General features: G+C 35.7%; 1 protein-coding gene across 2 annotated transcripts in view; it reads left to right on the forward strand.

The window, feature by feature from the left end:
- The first annotated feature begins 369 nt into the window (after positions 1-369).
- Positions 370-24,854, forward strand: part of EPRS1 (glutamyl-prolyl-tRNA synthetase 1) — a 50,405-nt gene continuing 25,920 nt past the window's right edge. For both annotated transcript variants that reach the window (XM_088146521.1, XM_088146526.1), the window contains exons 1-17: positions 370-498; positions 3,160-3,244; positions 4,893-4,992; positions 6,350-6,506; positions 7,483-7,628; positions 8,165-8,259; positions 12,919-13,045; positions 13,802-13,994; positions 14,429-14,600; positions 15,452-15,685; positions 16,618-16,702; positions 18,356-18,415; positions 21,062-21,172; positions 22,034-22,170; positions 22,595-22,802; positions 23,317-23,429; positions 24,293-24,410. In XM_088146521.1, coding sequence (XP_088002647.1) covers positions 456-498; positions 3,160-3,244; positions 4,893-4,992; positions 6,350-6,506; positions 7,483-7,628; positions 8,165-8,259; positions 12,919-13,045; positions 13,802-13,994; positions 14,429-14,600; positions 15,452-15,685; positions 16,618-16,702; positions 18,356-18,415; positions 21,062-21,172; positions 22,034-22,170; positions 22,595-22,802; positions 23,317-23,429; positions 24,293-24,410 — 2,184 coding nt within the window. In that variant the 5' untranslated portion in view covers positions 370-455. The remainder of the gene's footprint in view (positions 499-3,159; positions 3,245-4,892; positions 4,993-6,349; positions 6,507-7,482; positions 7,629-8,164; positions 8,260-12,918; positions 13,046-13,801; positions 13,995-14,428; positions 14,601-15,451; positions 15,686-16,617; positions 16,703-18,355; positions 18,416-21,061; positions 21,173-22,033; positions 22,171-22,594; positions 22,803-23,316; positions 23,430-24,292; positions 24,411-24,854) is intronic.

Consider the following 24,854-nt stretch of genomic DNA (forward strand, 5'->3'; position numbering starts at 1 on the left):
TTGCATCTGAAACGGGTCCAGCTCTCAGAAACAGCTGGTGCCTGACGGAGATGTGTGAAAGAGTCGGTCCCTTTTCCTGAGGGCTGTTTTCTGAAGACCAAAGTGGACTCGGCTTTCCAGCCTTCTCAGGCCTGATGGAAACAAACCTTGCTTTCATTCTGTTAGGTCTACTCAGGGGCTACATGAAACGTGCTTGGAAACTGCCACGCGCCCGTTCTGCATCTAATACTTGGGAACCGGCGTTACGGCTTCGGGGAGCGCGGGGAAAGACTCCAAGGCGCGGGAGGGAGGAGGCACGCGAAGGCGTGGACGGCTCGCTCAGCCTTATGACAAGAGGGGAGGCGGGGCCGGGGCGGGGCCAGAGCCGGATTGGCGAAGGGGAGGGCGGCTTCGGCCTTGCGCCCGCGTCGCATTCCTTCCCGGTTCTTTCCCCCGCTGTCGGTGCCGCTGCCGGAATGGAGCTGAGTCTGACAGTCAACCCCGGGGATCTCCCTCTCGGTAAGGGCTTCCCGCTCCTGCAGCTCGCACGCCCCCAGCCCGAAATACACGCCGGTTGTGAGCTCCTCCGTCTCCCCCTACCCACTTCCCACCCCCCGGCAGCCTTGCCCGGGCGAGATGTTGCTGCCATGTTGCATCAGGCAGCGTACGCGGGAAGCCATTGGCCGCCTCTTCATTCATCCGCCTCTTTCTCTTTCGCTAAAGCCCGTTCCTGGGTAACGTTAGTAGACGGGCCAAAGCGACGGATGAAAGGCGCCTGGTCTCCTGGGTCGTGGCGGGGGGCGGGGACACGGGGGTAACAAAGGCAGGGATCGATGGGGGAGTGGGCTGAGACGATGAGCACAAGGGCTTTTGAGGCTTTTGACATTGACAGAGACGCGGGCCAGGAGGTCCAGACGTTCAGTGGAGGGGGATTAGACAGAAAGGGACTGACACGTGGCACGGATTGTGGGAGACTCCGTGGAAGAGCTTCGAGGGCAAATGTAGGCCGTAGGCATTTCTCGCCCCCTGACACTGTCTCTGGGTTATTTTTCTTTAACTCATTTTCATCTACCTGCCCAGTCAGAATCAGGCTTCTGAAGAAGAGTAAAATTTTGGCTTCACTTGTAAACGAGGTGTGGGTTCTGGACTAGAATAGTGAAAGTTGAGTCAGGACAGTAGTAACACCAGACCAGTTATCACATGAATACTTAAATGTGTGTTGATATGCGGTTTGCCTGCTGTATTTTTTTCATTCACAGTGTTGCATGGTCAGTTTCTTCTTGGGCAATAGTCGAGCTCATTTATATTCTGCTATTTAAGACTTCTGAATTTTGAAGTGAAAGTCAAAATTTAAAGTTATACCTTGAATATGTCCCATTATAAATTATATATCCCCTCCTGAGGTTGTGATCGTTCTAGCTTTGTGATCTTTTTGCATATTCTCTTACCTGTCATCTAGAATAACGTACACCTATTTGGGTGTAAGTCCTACTGGATGTAATAACACTTATTTCTCCTATTACATACGGCAGTGACATAATGTATGAATGTCATCAAGCAAAATTTATACTACAGATGAAAACTGACATTTGAGAAAAATTAAAAATATAATAAATTAGGTTATAAAAGTAATAGTGACTACTGTATATTTAAACATTTCTTTTACATGGCACAGATATTTTTGTGGCATAAACTCCTAATGGAATTGTTAAATGTATTTCTTTTTAAAATCTGAACTGCCACAGTCAGAGTAGGGTGTAGCTCAGGAGCATTTTATGCTTAGTCATGGAATTTCTAGGTGTGTAATTTTAGCTTGTCATTCTGCATCCAAAAAAGACTGTAGGGTAGATTGTAATAAATAATTTAATTTTGCCTGCAGTGATGCTCCTTAATTATATAAAATGTTGAACTTTCAGTATTGTATTCCATATATTTGCAAATATTGCCACATTAAGTAATTGTTTAGAAAGATGACATGCTACCTGACTTTCTTGAATTCAGTTCAACTTCTGGTAATACAATGTGTAATTCTCTTGGCAACAAGGTGGAAGTGGTTTGCCATCTTTTGCCATCTAGAATTTTTTCCCAGTCTGACTTATAGCCCTGGGATTTCTCAGTGGTCCCCCATTAAAGTATTAACCAAGGCCACTTGTGCTTAGCTTTTTTCAAAATCAGCTATCATCTGATGTTGCTGCTGTTGTGCTTTTGTGGGGAATTGTACATTGAAATCTGGAGTGGATTTTTGAGAAAGAGTTGACTTGGAAATTTAACACATCTTTATTACATCCACATAACGATACTGTATTACAGTAGGGTAGTTTCTTATGGTAATCCAAGGATTACAAGGATTTTTCAAAATTGTTTACAATTTTGGAATTTGAAGATTTTCCAAAACAGTCTGTAACTTTTGCATACTTGTACAAGTCCCTGGAAGCTTCAGTAAGTTTTTGGGAACTTTCCATGATGCCAACTTGGTATTCTAGGCCTCAGCTTCAAATCCCAGCCATCACTGATGCTCGGTAGGCCCCATTTTGGGATTCTCTTGGAAATTACTCTTGTTTTTTCTAAAAAAAAGGAGGCTTAGATTCCCCTGCATCATTTCTCCTCCCTCAGTCCATCCCCAGGTTACCACAGCTGTCAGCTTTCTCTTTTACATGCAGAGTGTACCTATTCAAGTCAATGGGTCTTATTCCATAGGCCCCTGAAGTTTAATTTATATATTTATTTGACAATATTTATAAACCAGACCATTCTCACTGACTTTGAATAATTTATGTGAACAAATTGGCAAATGATTATCTCAGTAATTAAAACAAAAACATACCCAACATGACTTCAGCAGGAACACAGCAATTTTCAGTCCTCTTGGAAGAAAAGAGAAGCTTTTTGATTTTCCTTTCTTCCTGGCAAGTAAAAGCTCACTGCAGCCTATCAGTTAAGTTGGCAGACTTTCCAGGACATTATGGAGGGCATGGAAGCCATGGTGCACTGCTCTGGCAGTTTTGGAGGGCTACCTTTGCTTTAAGTTTTAGTCCTTGTCTTCAATACTGAAAAGGTTGTTGACAATTTGTATTGTGTTAATGTTTTCCTGACTGGTAATCTTCAGGTAAAAGAGGAAATGCTATGAGAATTTTTTTTGAACTATGTCTGTGAAATAAGCCTTCTTGTAATGCATTTTAGGAACTTTGCTGACTGTAGAACATGTAAAGGATCATGTTAAAATTTCAATTGAAGAAGGCAAAGAAACCATTCTACGGATATCTGAGTAAGTTTTTGTGTCTTTGCTGTTATTGCTTTTAAAAATCACTTAATATAATACTGATGCTGTTAAAAAGAAAATGGAAGAGAGACTGTGTTTATTATCCTTATTACATTTCTTAATTCTTGCTTATCATTTCTGTATTGTAAAATGACTTTTACATATACATCTCTGTTTTTCTTTTCTTTCTTTCGCTAAAAGCCCTCAGTTAAACTTTGTTCAGATATCTGTGGCAATTTTTATTTCTTTTCTTGGAACACTACTGTTGAACTGACATTAGAGTCTAATAATGTTTTTGTAAATTCTCCCTTTCATCAATCAGTGGTATAATAGTTGCCGTGAGCTCTGGTAGACTGAGATGAATTTTGAAGAGCAGAGAAAATAAGATTCTGAAACTTCTGTGAGACTAATATGGACAGTTATATGTTGAATTGTACATCTAGCGTGCCATTTCTTTTCAGTGTCACCTTTCCATTCTTTAGAGAGAGATGAGATCTCAGTGTTGTGTGTTTCCAGAAACTGGTCTGCTGTAATAGTGGTAGAGGAAGAAGTCCTTTGCTTTTCTTATATGCCTTTTTTCAGCTTCTGACTTTAGCCTAAGCCCTGGCGATCTCCCATCTAATTGCTAACTAGGTCAGAACCTGCTTACCTTTTCAAGAGGACAGTTAAGTTCTGCTACCTAGCTTTGCTTAGCAGCTGCATAGGTAATAGATTATGCTGCATTGAAACTGTTATCCTTTCCATTGTGAAAGAATGATACAGACTTTTTAAAAGAAATTGAAAACTGTCTTAGGTAGAACAAGAGGGTAGAAGGATGTGACCTGTGGGTAATGAAACAATGAACACTTAATAACTTTTTTTGAACAGGTATACAGTTCATATCAAGCACAGATGAACTCGCTAAAATTAAAATGTTAAAAATAAAAATTGATTCCAGATTTGTTTTATGTCCCTGAGAGCTCCTTTAGGTTTGCAGAAAATGTTCTTTGTAGGAGACTTTTGGGATTTTCACTCAATCCTGTAGTCTAAGATAATGCATATAAAACCTTTAAAATTCCTTACCACCCCAGGAAGATGAAAGGGAGGAAGAAGTGCTGTGTAAAATCCAGTCACGTGGTTTACATGGAAACTTACTGATGTAAATCATTTCTGGAAAGTATAGTACAGTAATTACATATTTTATTCTCCTTTGTTTGGCCATTTTAGTTACATAAAAATGATTTTTTAAATGTGCCACAAAATTGTAAATCAAAAATGCAACATTTCACAATAAATCAATTGTCAGGCAAGTACAAAAATGGAAGTGTTACACCTTGACAAAGGACCAATCACATGACCTGTTTACACTTAATAATTGTTTGTACTTGCCCAATGATGAGAATTGGTTTATTATGAAATGTTGCACTTTTGCATAGAAAACAAAGTGAAGGTTTCTTTACCTTTCAGTTATTTTAAAATAACTTTTAATTTTATCAAAAGTTTAAAATAGTTACATTTTCCTTAGCTTCTGCTCTGTCTGCTATATTTAGTTTATGGGGTGGAATGGGTATTGATTAATCTGGAAATATCTTGCTAGCCTGCATGTTATAATGTATTCTAATACAATTCTACTTCAAATGTGGATAAACACATATATGTTTAATTTTTTAAACAGCCAACTTACATTCACTGATGTGAATTCTATAGTTCGTTATCTGGCTAGAATTGCCACATCTGCTGGATTGTATGGATCTAATTTGCTGGAGCATACTGAGGTAAGAAATGAACCTCTAGCTTTATAATTTCTTGGAGTTACAGGGTGTTTAGATACCTTTTTAAATCTGCTAGCAGTATGTCCCAGGAACTAACAGTTCTTAGGTTATAGAAGCCCTCTCTTTTGAAACCTTATACAGTATATTTTCTTTTCTTCCTGGGCCATTTTCCAGAGCAGAAAGAACCATTAAGCAGGTTGCCAATACAGTTTTTCTTTAAAGGTAATCCATTTTCCATGTAAAGGCCTCCTGGTGCCTGTGCTCAATTTTAGCAATTCCTTACTGTTTGGAATCTGAATATCAGAAAAAAGCATATGCAGCCGGGTGGAGGAGTAGGGGACAGGAGGAGGTAACTGATGAAAACAGCATTGCACCAATGTGACACAAGCTCCACCCCTTTTGGATATAAATTATGATGTTGCAAGCATGTACAAAACAGTCAAAGCATATATTGCAACTTCACAATACTGTTTTCGTCATTTTGATAAAAGTGCTAGATCTTACAGAATCTTCTGGTATCAGCGCATTGCAACCAGGGTTCTCCCCCCCCCCCCCAGCATGGAAATGTATTATCTTGCCCTTCATTCATGGAGCTTCTACTTCCCTTTTTTGTCCCTATCTGTTGTTTACAATTGATCTTCTTTTATCCTCTCCTACACTGCTCAGAGGGGCTCCTATAATGACGTCTTAGAATGATACCTCCAAACTTGTAGCCGCTTGAATGTATGTTTTTTGCTGACATGCCACCACATTGGCAGCCACTCTGAGATTTTATATGAATTTACTGATACACCACTATACTGATAAAGCAACTAAACCTAGAGGCTTTTGTTTACATTTTTAAAATAATCTTTCTTTACTCCCCCTTTCAGAGGTTTTGTTTGTTTTGACAAACCTAGTCAAATATAAACAAATACAGTATGTGAAGATAAATGGATGGACCTTAGGGATGATGAAAATTACCCTTTTTTTTCCAGGGGAGAGAGGGGTGAAGGAATTTAATTAGTCTAGTCTAGATTGGCTTGAGGCCCTGAAGTAGTGGGGCGAAGAAGTGGGAAAGCAGAGACAAACCCATGATAAAAACACTAGGAATGTCAGAATAGATTTCCAAAAGTAAACATAAATATTTAATTTATGTGCATTCATTAATGACTTGGGGAACAACAGGATCATTGTTCTTCCATTTGATTTGTTCCATCTGATAAACTGTTTAAATTCCATAATTTCATTATTTGAGTTGTTCATTTTAGTTATTGCTGCTATTGATTTTTTCTAATGAAATGTGTAAATTTTATTGGCTATAATTCAGCCTTTTATGTGACTTATTAAATGTATATTTTTTTTCCTTCCTTCTTCAAAGATTGATCATTGGATGGAATTCAGCACCACAAAACTGTCCACTCCCACTGAGTTTGCTTTAGCTATTCAAGAGCTTAATAAGTCCCTTTCTCTGAGAACCTATTTAGTAGGCAACTGTTTGAGCCTTGCAGATTTCAGCGTTTGGGCAGCATTAAAAGGTAAAGATACATAGTAATTATAGTATATATGGTCATATGTTGATAAAAGCTCATTTATGTGCTGGGACATATATAGAAGTTAATTTGCACAAATGAACATAACTATTGAAATTTAAATCCATAGAAACTTCTCTTATCTGGTTTTCATTATTTATTACATTTAGGAGTATTTGAGGGTTGAATAGCAGTGTGTGTGTGTAAATGCACACATGTACAAACACTTTTAAATATTTATTTACTAAAATTACTTTCCCAAAACTCAAGGTGATGTATATAAAATATTTTTGAACTCAGATATGTAAATAATAATGATATTGTTAGTTATGAACTGTCATTAAAACATAATTAAAGACTTCTGGGATAAACCAGCGAATGCTACAGCTCAACACTTTAGGTACCTGGTAAAGAGCCAGAGTTTTGTGGCCTCCCAAAATGACAGGAGGGTGGGGGCTCTACAGATTTCAGGGGCAGCATATTCTGAAGGACTGAGGCCAGCACTGCTTCCGTTCTCCCCCTCTCATATGGAAGGAGAATCTAGAACATCCTTGCCTGGGCTGATTGAACAGAATGGATAGTTTCCATCTGGAGAAAATGGTTTCTCGGGTACCATGGGCCTACGCCATGTAGGATTCAAAGATAACAACCAGCACATCAAACTTTACCTCAAAACCCAACATTAAGCAACGTGGCACTTCTTTCTTATGATTCCATCAACAACTGCACTTACTGTATTTTTCTCAAAATGTCGTTAAATATCTTGGAGATCTCTACGCCTGATGACTCTTTCTGTTTCCTTCCTCCACAGAGTAAAATAAGATATTAAAATTGTTTCCTTCCAATAGCTATTTCCCCAATTATTATTTATAATTAAATTGCAGATATTAATTATATCATCTTTGGTGTAAATTGTGTTGGTAATATTATCTTGCCACACAGTATTTTCTAGTTTCTAATAAATCTATCTCTTTTGCAATAGGCAACAATATATGGCAGGAACAGTTACTTCAAAGTAATGGTCCTGTTCATGTAAAACGGTGGTACAAGTTTCTTGAAGTACAAAATAGTTTTCAATCAGTCGATTCCAAATGGACTGCGGGAGACACTGTTCCAAAAACAAAAGTGGTAAGTGTTACGTGATCTCTGTTTCAGATTGTATCAAAATGTAGATATATAATATCTGAATTAGCCATTTTTTAAACATATATACTAATGAAACAAATATGATATGCACATAGAGGCATGCAGGCAACTGCATAGTCACACACAGCATAAACATGCATATTAGGAATGAAAATAAAGTTTTTAAATCTTATATGTTGAATTAAAACTACTGTTGCTTTTGAATCACTAGCAGTTCAGTATATATCAAATTGAAAAACATAACTATCTGGTTTGAATTAAGAAATTCAGTTATAGGCCCATATTAAATAATAAAATAATTATTGATGATCATTGATATTCCCCCAAATACTTGTTCCATTTTAATGCGTGGATATGCCTGGTACAGAACTGTTTCTGTATTCTATTGTAGCATTTTTGAACAGGATAATATAGGTACTTTCATATAATTATTTATTATTAGACCTGTTATTTATTTTCAATAATTCCTGGGTTCAAAATTTGTAACTGAATATTTTCCTTTGTATTTTAATTTTAAGACAACAGAAAAGAAACAAGATGTTGGAAAATTTGTTGAACTCCCCGGTGCAGAGATGGGGAAAGTCATTGTTAGATTTCCTCCTGAAGCAAGTGGGTAAGGTGAAATGTTCTGTAAAGACTTAATTCTACATTCTTTTGACAAAATGGAAGAACATGCAATTAAATGAAGTTTTGCTTTCCATTTCCATTACAAAAAGAACACTTAAAAACATTCCCATAAATTAAAAATATGTTCTCTATAAAACTGCATTTTTAAAAGTCTTTCTAATGTACATGACAGTGCAATATGTGAATTAGAAAGGAGCATGCAATATAGTTTGCATGTTAGATTCAATATTCCATTCTGTATTAAAAAGTCTTCTGTAAGATTCATTTAGTATTTTTCTTGAGAAATGAATTCTTTAGTTATAGTATTTCTGGTCACTCTAGTTTTGTTTTTTGCCTTCATTTATCTGGTAAATGTAAAGGTTGTAAAGGTTGACAGTATTTGTGTTTTACCTACATAGTTTATGTAGGCTTGTGCTAATTATCAGACTGTATAATAGTTTTTGTTTTCAGAAGAGCAGCCAGAATTAGGTGTTTATAACAAACTGATTGGTATGTGACACTTAACAATTTTACTGTGTCATTGGGTTTTGTGGATTACATGTTGACTTCATCAGATACTTAAAGTATTATTCTGAGCAAAGTATTTGTCTAGCTATATATACATATATATGTATACTCACAATTTGTGGTTTGGAGGAGATAGTAGAAGGAGAGCTCACCCAAGATTTATTGAAGGGTAACACAAGCATACAGGTAATCCTCAAATTATGATGGTAATTGGGACTGGAATTTCTGTTGCTAAGTGATGTGGTCATAAAGTGTGATGTTATGTGACTGCATCGCTTAGTGATGGCAATCCTGGCACTCCAGTTGCTGTTGTTAACCAAACCCACCGGTTGTTAGGCGAGGACCCCTCCTGATCCAAGCCACTCCCAGCTTGTTCCTCCCAGCCCTGGGCCTCAGTAAGGTAAGAGACTGTCTCCCCTTCAGTTCACCCCACCCGCCTATCCCCCCCATCTCTGCCCTTTTAGCTGTCTTGCACTTTGATTGACCAAAGCCATGATGGGCAGTGGAGGTGAATATCTATGGAGCATGGCACATGGAAGAATGTGCTTGGAATGTAAGAGTAGTGAATGCATTAAAAATGCATTAAATAATTAAATGAAAGAAAAGATATATATTTATATATATAAAATAATCAGAAGGAGGTAATAGAACTGAATGAAGAAAGTGTGATCTTGTGGAACAGAATTGTAAGTATATGCAGAGCAGTCAAGGTGAAGGTTTAATTATGAATGAAAGAGCTAAGATATAAGAAAGTATGGATTGATGTGGTCTAAGCTGTCGTGGGTATATATGAAAATAGGAATCCTATTTTAGGATTGGTGCTGGATGGGGAATTGGTGCTGGATGGGGTGGCACTGCCCCAGACAGACCCAGTGCATAATCTGGGGGCCCTCCTAGACTCACGGCTCCTGCTTGAAGAGCAGGTGGCAGCCATGGCAAGGAGGGCCTTTGCACAACAGGTTGTGCATCAGTTACACCCTTTCCTGGATCGGGATGCCCTTCGAACAGTCACTCACACCCTTGTTATCTCCCAGATAGAGTACTGCAATGCGCTGTACATGGGGCTACCCTTGAAGAGTATTCGGAGGCTACAGCTGGTCCAGAATGCAGCCATGCGGGCTATTGTTGGAGCCCCAAGGAGGGCCCATGTAACACCTCTGCTCTGTGAGCTGCATTTGGTGCTAGTTTGCTTCCGGGTCCAATTCAAGGTGTTGGTTATCACCCTTAAAGCCCTACATGGCATGGGACCAGGTTATCTAAGGGACCGCCTCTCCCCTATGACTTCAACCCACCCCACCCGATCACACAGAGAGGGCATGCTTCGGACTCCCTCGGTGAAAGAACTTCGACTGGCGGGGTCCAGAGGGCAGGCCTTCTCTGCGGTAGCCCCTGCTCTTTGGAAAATTCTGCGGAGGTGTGATTGGCCTCCACACTCCTGGCCTTCCGTAAGGCTTTGAAGACCTGGTTCTGCCACCTGGCCTGGGGTGGGGTAGGAATACCTCAAGCATGGGGATGGCTAGCCCCATAGAGACCTTCTGCCTTCAGCCTCAGATTTTTTCATCCTCTTGGACTCTTTCACCTTTTTAGTAATGTTTTTAATTAAGGTTATGTATTTATATATTTTATGTTTTTAATGTTTGTTGTGAATTGCCCAGAGTTCCCCCATTGGGGGGAGATGGGAGGTTGAAAAATTTAATAAATAAATAAATAAATAAATAAATAAATAAATAAATAAATCCATAGATTGATGATGGTTGCATGTTATGCTCCAGTGAATGGTGATAGTGGAGGAAACAAATGAGTTCTGGGAAAAACTGTTCAACATTCTGAATGAATAAAATTAAGGAGAAAATATTCTGCTAGATGACATGAATAGATGAGTGAAAGTGAAACAAGAGAGTACAGGAAAAGTGATTGGGTAACTGAGAGACACAAAGGTTGTTTTGGAAGCCAGTGAAGAAAACTAACAAGGAGCCTCTAGCAGTGTGAATGGGATTAAAAATGATAAAATAATTTGGGATGAAATTGAAATGAGGGAATGCTGAAATGAGCGCTTCAGAGATTTTTATGAAAATGATAACAGCATGTTGAAGAGTAGAATTGAAATATATTGTATAAATGTTAATGTCCCAAAAAATGATGAAAAAGAAGTAATAAAAACCCAGATTTTTGGAAAATTCTAAAGACCTGGATGTGTGCCAGGGCATAGAAGTCAGAAATTAGGTGGCCCATGTGATGTTTTTGTTACTGATGAATGTTAATTGGGTTTGTTCTTGATGACCATTATAGGTTTGATGTTCTTGCTGTTCTTTTCTTTTGTATTATTGTTAGCTGCATAGAGTTACATTTGTAAGGTGGGTGGTCACATAAATTGAATTAATAAAATAAATATTTTGAGAATGTTGAAAAATGGTAAGGCTACAAATGCAAATGGTGCAACTGGTGAAATTGGTTGTTTAATGTATTTGCAGATAGATATATAAGTAATTATTGTAGTGATACTAGATATGGTTGGAGATGTAAATGTACATGTAGTTTTATATGCAGATGATGTTGTTGGCTGAGAACCTGAATTATTTGCAGTGAGTGTTAGATATATTGTATGATGCAACAAGTAATATGAGTGTGTCTGTGCAACTTCTTTAACATGTGCATGAAGACTGCATATATGCCTGACAATTGGAAGAATGCCATTGTTCTCCTATACAAAGGGGATGTACTATGAGTGAATACAAACAGTATGGAGGGATTAGTTTGCTAAGCATGCCTAGAATGGTGTTTGGCATAATTCTGCTCAAAAGGGCACAAGAGGTGACAGCAGAATTTGGGAAGTGTATATGGCAGAGAGCAAGCACAACAGATTTTTACTTTTCAAAAGTTCACTGAGAAACAGATGAATGTGTTTCCCATCTCTTCGTTTGCAGGAGGAATGTGCTAAAGAGAATAGGCTTAAATTATACAGTATAACATTTTACAAGAATATGGAATTGAAGGTTGGCTGCTCAATACAATAATATGATGGAAGTAAAGCATGCATGTAAATAAATGGAATGCTTAGTGATTGGATCACTATTAAGCAAGGAAAAAGACAAGATTGTGTGATGCTTGTTTGGTCATTTAATGTATTTGCAGATAGATATATAAGTAATTATTGTAGTGATACTAGATATGGTTGACAATGTAAACGTACATGTAGTTTTATATCCAGATGATGATGTTGGCTGAGAACCTGAATTATTTGCAGTGAGTGTTAGATATATTGTATGATGCAACAAGGAATATGAATCTGGATGTTTATCAAAGACCAAGGTACTGTAATTATGTTTGACATGGAAAATAGAGTGAACAATTGCAAATTATAAATGAATGTTGAAAACTAGAACAAGTAGAAGAATCTGTGTATATTGGTAGTATTTTTTCCATAGAAAATTGCCTGTTGCTTAGAAATAGGCAATATTCTAAGAATGATGAGAAAAATGTAAAACATTCTAGTTAGTTTATGTCACAAATCCGTTATCCTGAAATACACAATAGTTGAGAATTGGAAATATTAATCTTAATTCTAATAGGTAATATTGTACTGTTTTATTTGTTTAAGACATATACCTGAGTTAGGCTTCGTTTCTAAATTATTTTTTATATTCAGAATAGCATTCTTTTGCAGTTTCATCTGGGTGCATCAATACTATGGCTGTGTTATAAGGTGCCAAATTATTTTTGTATATATTAGTGTGTGTGTGCGTCTGTGTGTGTGTTCTTAACTGTTTAGCATTCTGTTTGGAACTTATTATTTTATTAGTAACTTTAGAGCAGCTCTATGTGTCCTTATCCTGAGTAAACTCAAACTTATTTCAGAAAATTTACGTGATGTAGTGTGAAGGTTGATTGATGGTAAGGAATAGGGTAATTAATATAAAAAAGCATTTGGATTTAGTACTCATGAGGCTATGAAATTGTGGCTGAAATCTAAACATTGTCAAGTTTTTTATACTAAATATATTGATTATATGGAGTCTATCGTAGTAGGATGGTATTTATATGTTGCCTCATTTCTTTTCTTTTCCATTTTATATTTGCTTTTTTTCTTCATATTAAAAGCATTAAATTATTTTGTTCTCCTCTACGATTTTGTTTCTAGATACTTGCATATTGGTCATGCAAAAGCTGCTCTGTTGAATCAGCACTACCAGGTCAACTTCAAGGGTAAATTGATCATGAGATTTGATGATACAAATCCAGAGAAAGAAAAAGAAGACTTTGAAAAGGTATTTCAAAGACATTCACGTATGGTTTATTTTAGAATTGAAATAAGCAAGATAAGTCAGTACGGATCTTGAGTGGGACACTTCTGTACCTTTGATGTTAATTCAAAGGGTATATATCACTTTAAATGCCATTCACTTATAGTCTTACTGAATAAAACTCATTTTAAAAAGTAAATGACGGTACAGTTATTAAAATAATTTAGGACAGTGTTGATTTCTAGTTTTGGATGATGCAGAAGTTCTGGAACAGAGAATCCAACCCACAAGCAGTTTCTGTGGACTGCATTAAAAATAGGAAACTTGTTAAGATTCTGATAGTCTTTTAAGTGGGCAGCATTTATTTTGTCAGTGAATTTTCTAAAATTCTATTTCTTGAATTAAACATTTACAGGTCCTTGAAATGACAAAATGCAGCAACGTAGGACAGGTTGCCATTTCTAATTTTTTTTTATCCATTCAGTTGTGTCGGATTTTTGGAGACTGCCTAGACAAGTCCCTGCAGTTTTTTTGGCAAGGTTTTTCAGAAGTGGTTTGCCATTACCTCCTTCCTAGGGCTGAGAAAAAGTGACTGGCCCAAGGTCACCCAGCTGGCTTTTTGCCTAGGCGGGACTAGAACTCATGGTTCCATGGTTTCCTGGTTTCTAGCCTGATGCTTTAACTGCTACACCAAACTGGCTCTTGCCATTTCTAATACAATGTAATAATAGTAGAAAAAAATTAAATACCAATCTAATGCTTTAAAATTAATATATGCAGGTGATCTTGGAAGATGTTGCAATGCTTCACATTAAGCCTGACCAATTTACATACACCTCTGATCATTTTGAAAAAATAATGAAATATGCTGAGAAACTCATCCGTGAAGGAAAAGCTTATGTAGATGACACACCAGCAGAACAGATGAAAATGGAGCGAGAGCAGAGAATAGAGTCTAAACATAGGAATAATTGTAAGAAGTTTTATCAAAGTTGTATCTTTTTTTTAAATTGAATTAATGAAACATCTCTAATATTTGGTAATTATCTAATTAACATCAAGTTATATAACTGTTCTCTGTTTGAAGTAATGATTAAAAATAACCTCATTGAATTGTTGGCTACACTTGGGTATCTCATATAACCCAACATATTATTTGTTTGATTTTGGCTGAAAGTGATGCATGAATCAAGCCATTGGGATTTATGAACAATTACTTATGCTTTAGTTTATGATTGGACAGTGCCAAACCACTGGAAAGAATGTTGGGATGAGACTGAAAGACACATGCTTTTTATGTAAATGCAAATTACTTTGAATGTAAATGTAAATTATTTTTCATATATAAATATTGTATCATAATATCAGAGCAAATTTAATCCAAATTAAATATTTGTAATCTGATAGCTGTTGAGAAGAATCTTCAGATGTGGGAGGAAATGAAAAAGGGAACAGAATATGGGCAGACCTGCTGTCTACGAGCAAAGATCGATATGAATAGTAATAATGGATGCCTGAGAGACCCAACTCTTTATCGTTGTAAAAATCAGCCACACCCACGAACTGGAAATAAGTACAAGTATGTGTTGAGGAAGAACTTCCTTTCATTTTCTTAGACTTTCTACTCTGTTTTTTCTTGGATATACAACAAAGTTTCTGGTTTCCAGGAAACAATTTTAACATTCCAGGCCTTTCTTACTTTTGCAGAGAGTTTTATAGCCTGATATAATCTGATATTGAAAATGCATATAGTTGTTGTATGCCTATTATTAAGTATGAAAGGACACCCATTCTTAAAACACCTAGCAATTTTAAGTTCCTAAACTGTAGGACTAAATCAGTCATTCCGATGAGAAAGAGGTTAGTGACAGGTCTGAATCTGTTCACCCACTGGAGTTGAAGATGGGCAGAACAGAACAAAGTAAAGAAATTCTACAAGTACTTCTTTTAGATTTTTATTTGTTGAAGTATTTACAGGCATGCAGTTGAGCAATATAAGAAAAATACTTTTTCATCTTACTTAGTTGAGAAATTTAGGAGTGTGTTAGGGATGAAATATCTCTTTTAAAAAAGAGAGTGGAGAAAAACTGAACAAGAACTAATATTTTAAAGCCTTCTCCTCATGAGTATTTGTAATTGGGGAGAATACATCTTGATTTGTAGTTTTGGGAACTAACACATTACCCAGATCGCACAATAGATTTTCCAGATCTTAATATTTTAGGAATAACCCATACTTAATGTCATGTTATTCAGATATAAAGTTTGTAATTGCTTTAAACATTCTTCCTCTTATTTTTAATGTGCACCAGCAGACCGGTAAATACCATTGCTTCAGTGATTGCTTTTGAAATTTCTTAAAGGTACTTGTAAGACTTGACATCTGTCAAATATGCATGATGATTAATTCTGTTTCTACTTACCTTTCAGTGTTTACCCTACATATGACTTTGCCTGCCCCATAGTTGACAGTGTAGAAGGTGTTACTCATGCATTAAGAACAACAGAATACCATGATAGAGATGAGCAATTCTACTGGATCATTGAAGCCTTGGGAATAAGGAAGCCCTACATCTGGGAGTACAGCCGTTTAAACCTCAACAATACTGTGCTTTCTAAAAGAAAGCTCACCTGGTTTGTCAATGAAGGGCTGGTGGATGGCTGGTAAGTGACGTTGCTCGGCTTGGTGGTATCTATACGGACGCTTATAAAAATGTATACTACATTATTTCACACCTGCTTTCATACTGTAGCTTAGATGCTATTAATAAATAAAACCTCCAGTTGTATAAACTTTTAATTAAATGTGATTCTTACATTTTATCACACTTTATATGTTTGCTGTTAACAAAATAAATTACTTTTAGACTTTTCAGATCTTATACGAATTCTAAAATATTGTCTTTTTTAATGTTCTCATTACTAGCTCATGGGCTTCATGAGGCCTTCGGGTGCTTCTCTGCTTCTGTTCACGCTGTATTCCCCTGCTGCTAATATACTACTGCTGAAATCCTTTTTAAAAATTTCACTGGAACATCACAATTATTATTGCTGTGTTAGAACTGCTCTCTTCATGGTCAGTCTTTTAAGAATAGCTTCTAGAGTAAGGATCCAAAAGGACCTGTAGGCTACATATGCTCCTCCCCTTTCTTTTGTGGTTCCTTAAGCACTCAAAGATTGTACTACACTAATTTGGTGAATATGAAAGGATGTGAAAGAATTTGTCTGAGGGGAAAGGATGTGTTTCAGTGACTGGAAAGTGTGTGTGAGCATATGTAAAGTCCATAAAAATTCTGCGGCCACTAATGTGTCTCTCAGTTTCTTCCCTAATGTTCTTGGAGATATGTGTGGTAACTTTCCCAATAAATATGAGTCTATGCTTATTTGATATTTTTGTTCTTCCTAGGGAAAAGGCCAAGATTAAACAGATGCTAAGAATTAGCCAATGTTAGATATTGCAACTGATGCAGGCTAAGATAAGGCTGTGTAGAATGGATTGGAGGACTAGCAGGTGTTTTGAATTCATAAAAGCATTTTTTAAAAAAGGCCATCCCATTTCTTGAGTGTTCAACTAAGAACTGATTCCTTTCTTCAAGGGATGACCCAAGATTTCCTACTGTGCGTGGTGTCCTCAGAAGAGGTATGACAGTAGAAGGATTGAAACAATTTATTGCTGCACAGGTAAGTGTCTTTATTTTCATATTATGTAGAAAGGGATTGCTTTAGTGTCTTTGTGAAATGGTGGAATCCATTGCTCATCTTTGACTTACAGAATTTCCTGCAACCTTTGCAGCTTCCCCAGATTTCCTTTGGGAGATCACCTGTCTCCCTTGGAACAAGATTTGAGGAAAATAAGTAGGGCTGTAAGGGGAGGGGAAAATACTCCCTTCTGCTGGTGAAGAATTTCCATCGGGGAAGAGGTGTATCAAATTCCATTCATAATAATCTGTGATGGTCCCTTCCTCAATAACATCTGGAAAATCTTCCTTTTCCCTTTGATTGTTCAAATCTCTATAGTAATTTTAAGAAGAAAGTGATTATGTAAAATATTTTGGGGATAATACCCTCATAATGTACATTTCCGTTAATTCCTTTAAAAATGATGTTGGTAATAATTGTAAACAATTATTAAATTAAGCTGAAAACTAAAAATTAAATCCAGATGAAACTATAGCGAAACCTTATTTTAACTGACAAATTGGGGAAGAGGGTATCAGTTATTTCCAAAAGTCTCATAAATAGAAGAGTTTGTCATCACATCAATGCATATAACATTCATGTGATAACATGATGCAAATTATCTAACTATGACATAATTACCAAAATGACATAAATCATAACAGAATCTGGTCCATTGTTTTCAAAGCCTATTGCATCAAGGTCCAGAAAATTGAAGTTTCTCTTTATTTATTTTGAAATAATGCTGGGGAGTTTTAGAGAGGATTCTGTATTTCTTTTGAGAAGCATGGTAGCTTCATTGCTAGATTTACAGATAGGAAAAGGTAATGCGGATTTAATGCTTAGAAAAAATCCCAACTTATTAACATTTATACTAGTATTAAGAATTAGAAAAATAACTTCGTTTGTTTGTTTGATTCATTTATATCCTGCCTTTATTTTGTACAACTAAAGGCAGCATACATAATTTTGAGGTAGAATATTTTATAAAGCAAATATTTATTGTATTAATGATACCCAACTTGAAAATTAGTTTTTAGTACACATATTGTTAGAATACAGTTTCTGAGCTATTGAAAGTTTAATAAAGCATACTTTGTTAAAGATGTTATTGCAACAGAAAATATTAATTATTAAAAAATTTTCTCTTTTAATTGTTTTATCTTCCCAAAGTAGCCAATTAATATTGCTATACTCTTAAAAAAGGATATTGGTATTGTCTTATGAAAGTACACACACACACACAGAGGAAAATGGTTAAAATTAATATTACTTAAGTTAACGTACTTGATGTACAAGTTACTTCCTCCTTGCTATTTGATTGATATAGGGATTTCTGACTTTGCCTGTATTGACTGTATGGTTTCAGTATAGTTGTATTATCTAGCAGTTCTATTTTTTAAAAAATCAAAATAATAAAAACATGGTGCTTAAGAGTAAACATTCAGTGTGCAGTGTATCCCTGTGATACATTTGGCATTAGCGCCCAGCGTCTTCAGGCAGCTGTTAAGGATTAAACCCTATATTTTAGTCACTACACTAAGGCTTAGTTGCCTCCCCCTGTAAACATTTATCACTGTGTATCAAACAACTATAATGTGGTATTGAATGTCACTTATTCAGACAATGCATTTTTTCTTTTCTAACATTTTACAGGGATCTTCAAGATCAGTTGTAAACATGGAATGGGATAAAATTTGGTCATTTAACAAAAAGGTACATTTGTCTTTATTTTAATTTGATGATATTTCAGGTGGACACCTGCTCTTGTATTGATAATGAATCCAGAATTCTTTGAGTGCACTTTCAGGACTAGTGAACGCAGTTTGTGGCTTCATCTGCCTCTTTTTCAGGAAAATGGAATGTCCTTCTTGCTAACAAGGCTTACATTAATCTTACTTACGTTTGCCAAATCAATTCTGAATTGTTGTTTTTGGATTGTACGGGGAGGTAATGGTATTTTGCTGATGTAAATCTGATATGAAATTCTGCATTTCATTTTTCTGCCATCAAGCTGCGAGCTATCTGTAAGAAGGTATTACTTAATGCTTTTTCTGCCTTAGCTTACAATATTGTAAGCATACATAGCATAAGCAATCATTATGCAGCTTCTCATACACAATCACATTTGCTTACATAGCAAGAGCTATATTATTTCCATAAAAATGCATTATTCCTATGCTAAAGAGAAAAAAAAAAGATTTCTCAATAGAAAAGAGAGAGTTTAAAAGCTATCCAGATTGTCTTTCTGCAGTATACAGAAGGCTATAATATTTCCTCTGTAAGATAATCAATAAACTTCTTTCATTGTTCCTCAGTTGAAAAATTAAAATAAGGAATACTGCATCTTCACATGATTAGTTGCTTGTTGGCAGCAAGTGCTTGGACACTATAATAAGGCGAACTTGGTGTCTCTCTGTACATTTCTGTGGCTATTCCTATTCTTTAACTTGCATCTGGATTTTTGTTTCATTTCAAATAGGTTTTTTCCCCAGATTTCAGTATTTGCTTGCCTGGCATGTGTCTTATAGTCTCCTGTAGCTCTTTCAATTTGTTCTCTTCATTTATATGAGGGATTATCAATTGGTTCTTTCTGTTGCTGCATAAATTGTGTCATAAATTTACAAAACATAACAATTTTTGGCTGAAGATGTTGGACTGCTCACTTATTGGAGCTGTACATTGCCCTGTATAGTGACTTCTCATTGACCAAGAGTGAAGCTAAAGTGTTGAATTTCCTATAAGATACTATTGATTCTAAAGAAAGGAAAATTATTTGATCAGTAGAAGAATTAGCAAAATTTAATGATTAGAGTGGAACAGAATCTTTCTCTGTTAATGCAATAAACAACTGCCGGTCAGTCATGGACTAATTAAAGGTTTGAGTTTTTCCAAAATTGTGGATAAAATAAGTTATTTGTATCTTTGCATACTTTTCAATCACGTAAGAGTTGCTAGTGTGTAAATCTCATCCAGAGCCAGAGAGCTGACTTTGAACCCTGTAGTGTGAGGATTAATATGTCAACAATTTGTTTGTATTTATGATAGGCAGCAAAGGCATGAGTGATGCTTCTCTTATGCATATCTAAGAATGTATTTCCAAGGATGCAGAACATAGTCTTTATTAGTCACAAGTGCTCTTGTTTTATATAAGTTTAAGCATGAAATATGGAGGGTTTTTTCCCCTCACTGTTTAGCTTTTTGTATTTTTCCTATTTGTGGAAAATTGGGAAAAAAATATAAGATATTTCCTTATAAGCAGTTTTCAACAATTTTTTTAAGCAATTGTAGTTCTGGGGGTTGCAAATGAGGTTCTGAGAACTGTAGGAGGACTACAGTTACCCACTGTTCCTTAAAACCTCCAGCTGAATAAAATAATAAGTCATTGAAGAAAGATGGAAATGCTTAAAATAAATAATTTGGTAGTGTGTTAACAACAGAAACAATATTGCTAAAAAATTCTATGCTTGAGTATTGAGTAAGCTAGAAAATAGTTTCTCAGTAAAGCAGAAATAGAGGCTATTTTTAAGTGCAGTGTTTTAATGTTGCCTTATTATAGTGCTCTAAAGCTGTTGTATTTAAATAATCATGCTAGAAAGCACACTTTTTGGAATACATTTATAGAAAATATATGGCTTCAATGAGAAATCAGTGACTTGGTAAGGAGAAAATTATGGAATTTGTTTATAAAAGAAAAAAATCAAGAGTATTTTAAATTGCAGTGTGTCATTTGGCATTTTAATATAAGAATTTTTCCTGTTAAAGAGCATCCCAGACAAATCCTGATTCTGCCTATTTTTCAGTCTCAGAAAAGGTTATATATTAATAATAATGTAATGCATACGTGTAGATATGCCTGTTTTTAAAACTGATGAGTGATAAAAGTTGCTCAGATCCAAAGAAGATGTTTACAGTTAACATGTGTGTTTAGCCTAATTACAGAGTTTCCTCCAGTTAGGAATGCATATACTTACAAACTCATTTGAAACTATGTGCTTTGTTGTGAGGAATTTAATATTTGTGTCCTTCCCCTTTCTCAATTTTTGTGATATTGGTGTTCAATTTTTTAAAGTGAGATATCACATTTGCAGTTTCTCTCCCAAAAGTGATTTTAAAAAAAAGAAGAAGCTTTTTTTCCTCAAAGGAGAGACATATTTTGTGTTTGGCTTTATTGTTATAATTTAAATTCAAAAAATTTTAATTGCAGTCAACAGTGCAGTAACACAAAGAATACCAGTTAATATTCCTAGATGGCTTGTGTGTATATGTGTACTTTTCATTCACCTAACTCTGACTTTTGCTTGAAACATAAGTGAATAATTGAATAATTGTAGTTTTTTAATTATTATCCCTGGGGTATAGGTTATAGATCCAGTGGCACCTCGGCACACTGCTTTGCTGAAGGATGAAATAGTCACAGTGAATATTCCTGAAGCTCAGGAAGAGATGAAAGAAGTGGCCAAACATCCAAAGGTTTGTTTAAAGAAATGCTGTAATGAAAATGTTGAAATGTTGGAACTGGTACGGCTTTCTAGAGTTTGTCTACAAGATGAAGAGAAAGCAAAATCAAATTACCATGTCTGAATATTGGAAGAGGCTGTCAGAGTTTGGAAGAATGCCAGAGTTAACACAAGGATTAAAAAATGTAAACGTCTTGAACCTGAGTTCAAATCCTGGTTGCTGCATCCATGCAGCTTTCTTAGCAGCGTTATAGAAAGGGTTGGCCGCTGCCTTCTTCTGGTTGCATTTTCAGCTCCTTCCCTGCAGCTTCTTCTGCAGCCTTGGAATTCCCAGGATATCTCCCCATCCAAGTACTAACAGGGCGTAACCTTGCTTAGCTCTGAGATTTGAGCGGCGCTGCCATCTGCTGAGGCCACACAAGAACAAGATGGAGTTTGGAACGGCAGAAAGTGCTTTTTCAGTTCTGGAGAGAAGTCTATGGAAAGAAAAAAAATATAAAATATTTGAATTAAATTTAAGTATTTAAATTTAATATTGATTATGTAAATGATTTAGACATAATTTAAGTAAAATATTGACATTATTGACATTCAGAAATACTGAAATTAAACATTTGATTAAATTAAATTAAGTTAAACATAATGATGGTTCTGAGTCCATCCACATCTTTGTCCAGTTCCCCTCCACTTTTTGGAGTGTACCTTCCTAATGTACCTTTCCAAGGTACCCCTCAGATAATCCAAAAGTTGTTTCCTCTTGGTTTAAGGAAAACAATTTACCACACAGACCTTTGCATTTTCTTCCAGAATAGATTGTTCTGTTGTAATTTTTCTAACACAAACCAGCTCTTCATCCTTTTCTGTTAATATGTAGAATGCTGATGTTGGGTTGAAGCCTGTATGGTATAGTCCCAAAGTGCTGGTTGAAGGAGCAGATGCAGAGACATTGACAGAAGGAGAAATGGTTACATTTATTAACTGGGGCAACGTAATCATCACCAAAATACACAGGTATGTTTTACATTGGATTTTATCTTTTGATACTACATTTGGAATTTTTTCTTAAATATTTAAGACACATAGTGGGTTGAATCATTACAGTATATTTTCCATTTCAAAACCTACTCCCCTATTCACTGCAAATGAGATGCTTGGAAACCGTGTGGTAGGTGATGCAGGGAACTATACTAAGGGAGAGATGAGGGTTGAAATGGCAGGGGATGTAGTGACTTGCATGACCACAAGCTCTTTCTCTTCATACAAGAATCCTATTAAATTTAAATCATGTATTTGGGCTACTAAATTTGATTGCCATTTCTTAAGATTCACTGAATCTTGGAAACTAAGTTAATTTGCAGTGATTACCTGGGCAAGGTTTTATCATTTAGTTTTAAAACACACAGGTAATCACAATATTTGTTCTGTTTCTTTGTAGGAACTTCACTGGGAAAATCACATCTATTGATGCTAAATTAAATTTGGAGAATAAGGACTACAAAAAAACTACTAAAATTACCTGGCTAGCAGAAACTTCTTGTGCTTCTCTTACGCCAACTATCTGTGTAAACTATGAACACTTGATCACCAAGCCTGTCCTAGGGAAGGAGGAAGACTTCAAACAGTATATCAACAGAAATAGCAAAGTACCTTTCATATTATTATTAACTGTTGCATTTGTACCTCAAAAGGGTAGTCTGTCCTATGTGTATTTCAAGAAACAGTGTGGAATACATGAGTCCTCTTCCCTCTTTAAATCTGACTTGCATCCGTACAGACCCAATAAACTCTGTGGCTGAACTGAGATTTTATCCTGTAGTTTCTTGATTAAAATTCAACATTCTAGCCCATCTTCACTAAAATGATGTCTTTTAGGTCTTGGGACTGCAGTTTTTACTATTGCTAATTTTTGGCAAGAGGACCTCATATTGGGAAAGATCAGGCTAGCCATTTTCACTTACTTGATTCTATGATTGCTTTTTCTTTGTCTTACACTTGAGTCTTCATGAGTCGCTTTATGGAGAATTAAGGATTTTCCGTATCCAGCTGAAATGTTAACCTTTGTGTTGTCTTAGTCATTCAGCACAACTACAGTAATTCTTAGTATATAGAAAACTTTGATCTTAGGAAGTCATACAACTTGTTTTTAACTGTTTACAGCAAGAAGAACTGATGTTAGGTGATCCTTGCCTAAAAGATTTGAAAAAAGGAGACATCATACAGCTTCAGAGAAGAGGCTTTTATATTTGTGATCAGCCATATGAGCCTATTAGGTGAGTATTTAGAAAACTCCTTGGTATCACAGATTTGAACAAGTTTGGAATGGCCATTTTATTTATTTTTTTTCAGCAGTAAATTGTTGAAGTAGAATCAACATATTTATAGTCCTGTTATTTTCTATAAAAAAGTCTAGATTTCTGCATTGCATTTAGCTAAACTATATAGAAGACGTTTGCATTGTATTTAGCAAAGGAAAGCAGGGGGATAATACAGTTTAACAACAACAAAATTTGAAAGCCAGACAACCTAAATTACTTTTAGTGGCATTTTCTCCCATGTATAGAATATGCAATCAACAAATCTAAACTTTTATAGATAAGTTAGCAGTGCTTGTTATTTTAAAAATTATATTTTGAACTACTGTATTGACCATTCATGAGGCTTATTATGTATCTGTTTGTGGCTGTCAAAAAAAGTCATTTTGGAGTATATGGAAATGTAAGAAAATGCTTTCCTGTTGTTCTACAGTATGTTCCCCTCACCCAGTTCTGTCTCTTTCATCAAATAGAGCCATTTTTCTCCTGGATTTACTGCTATGGGAGTGGGTAGGGTATTTTAAGACTGTATCTTGATTTTCAGTTAACTAGAATGCTGGATGTTTTGAAGCACTATAGTCAGTTTATATAAATACTTAGATTCATTGTTGAATCTTTACCCAAGATCCATACAACCCTACCTGTCACTTTTCTCCTCTCTTTCCTGTTCTGCATCTTCCTTATGAATATAATACATGAAATTTGACAAACACTCTTTTATTTCTATAAACATTTAATGTTTAAATGTTGTAAGTGGTACTTTTTCATGTTTATATTTTGTTATGGGTAAATTAATAAGTTGAATAAATATTTGTTTCTAGTCCATATAGCTGTAAAGAAGCTCCATGCATTTTGATTTATATCCCTGACGGGCATACAAAAGAAATGCCAACATCTGGCTCAAAAGAGAAGACCAAGGCAGAAACAGCAAAGAAAGAGGTAAGCAGATCCAATTGATGTACATTGTTCATCAAAAGTAGTATTGATGGACCTTAGTGTTGCTTATAAAAAGTGGTCATAAACTCATTGATATTCAACAGAGACAGATGTGTTTGTCATGATTGGAATAACAAATGCACCTGTATAGGAAGCAGAATGTATGATCTGGGAGCAAAACATTTGAAAAGGATCTCAGGACTATAATCAATCACAAGTTGATCATGAGTCATTAATGTGGTGCAATTAAAAAAAAAACTTTGTTCCACATTTGGGACAGTTTAAATTCATACAGTTGCACACCAGTAGTGAGGCATGTTCTGCTCTATCAATTATTCTCTAATTATTTCTGCTCTATTGAATATGTTTTATGTGTCTATTGTCTGATCAGATTCCAGCAATTTTTGTGAAAAGGGCCAGGTATTGAGCCATTATTTCTATTACTCA

This window comes from Python bivittatus, unplaced genomic scaffold, assembly GCF_059951505.1.
Source record: "Python bivittatus isolate LINGU-HERP-01145 unplaced genomic scaffold, Pbiv_v1 ctg000020_np1212, whole genome shotgun sequence".
NCBI classification, from domain to species: domain Eukaryota; kingdom Metazoa; phylum Chordata; class Lepidosauria; order Squamata; family Pythonidae; genus Python; species Python bivittatus.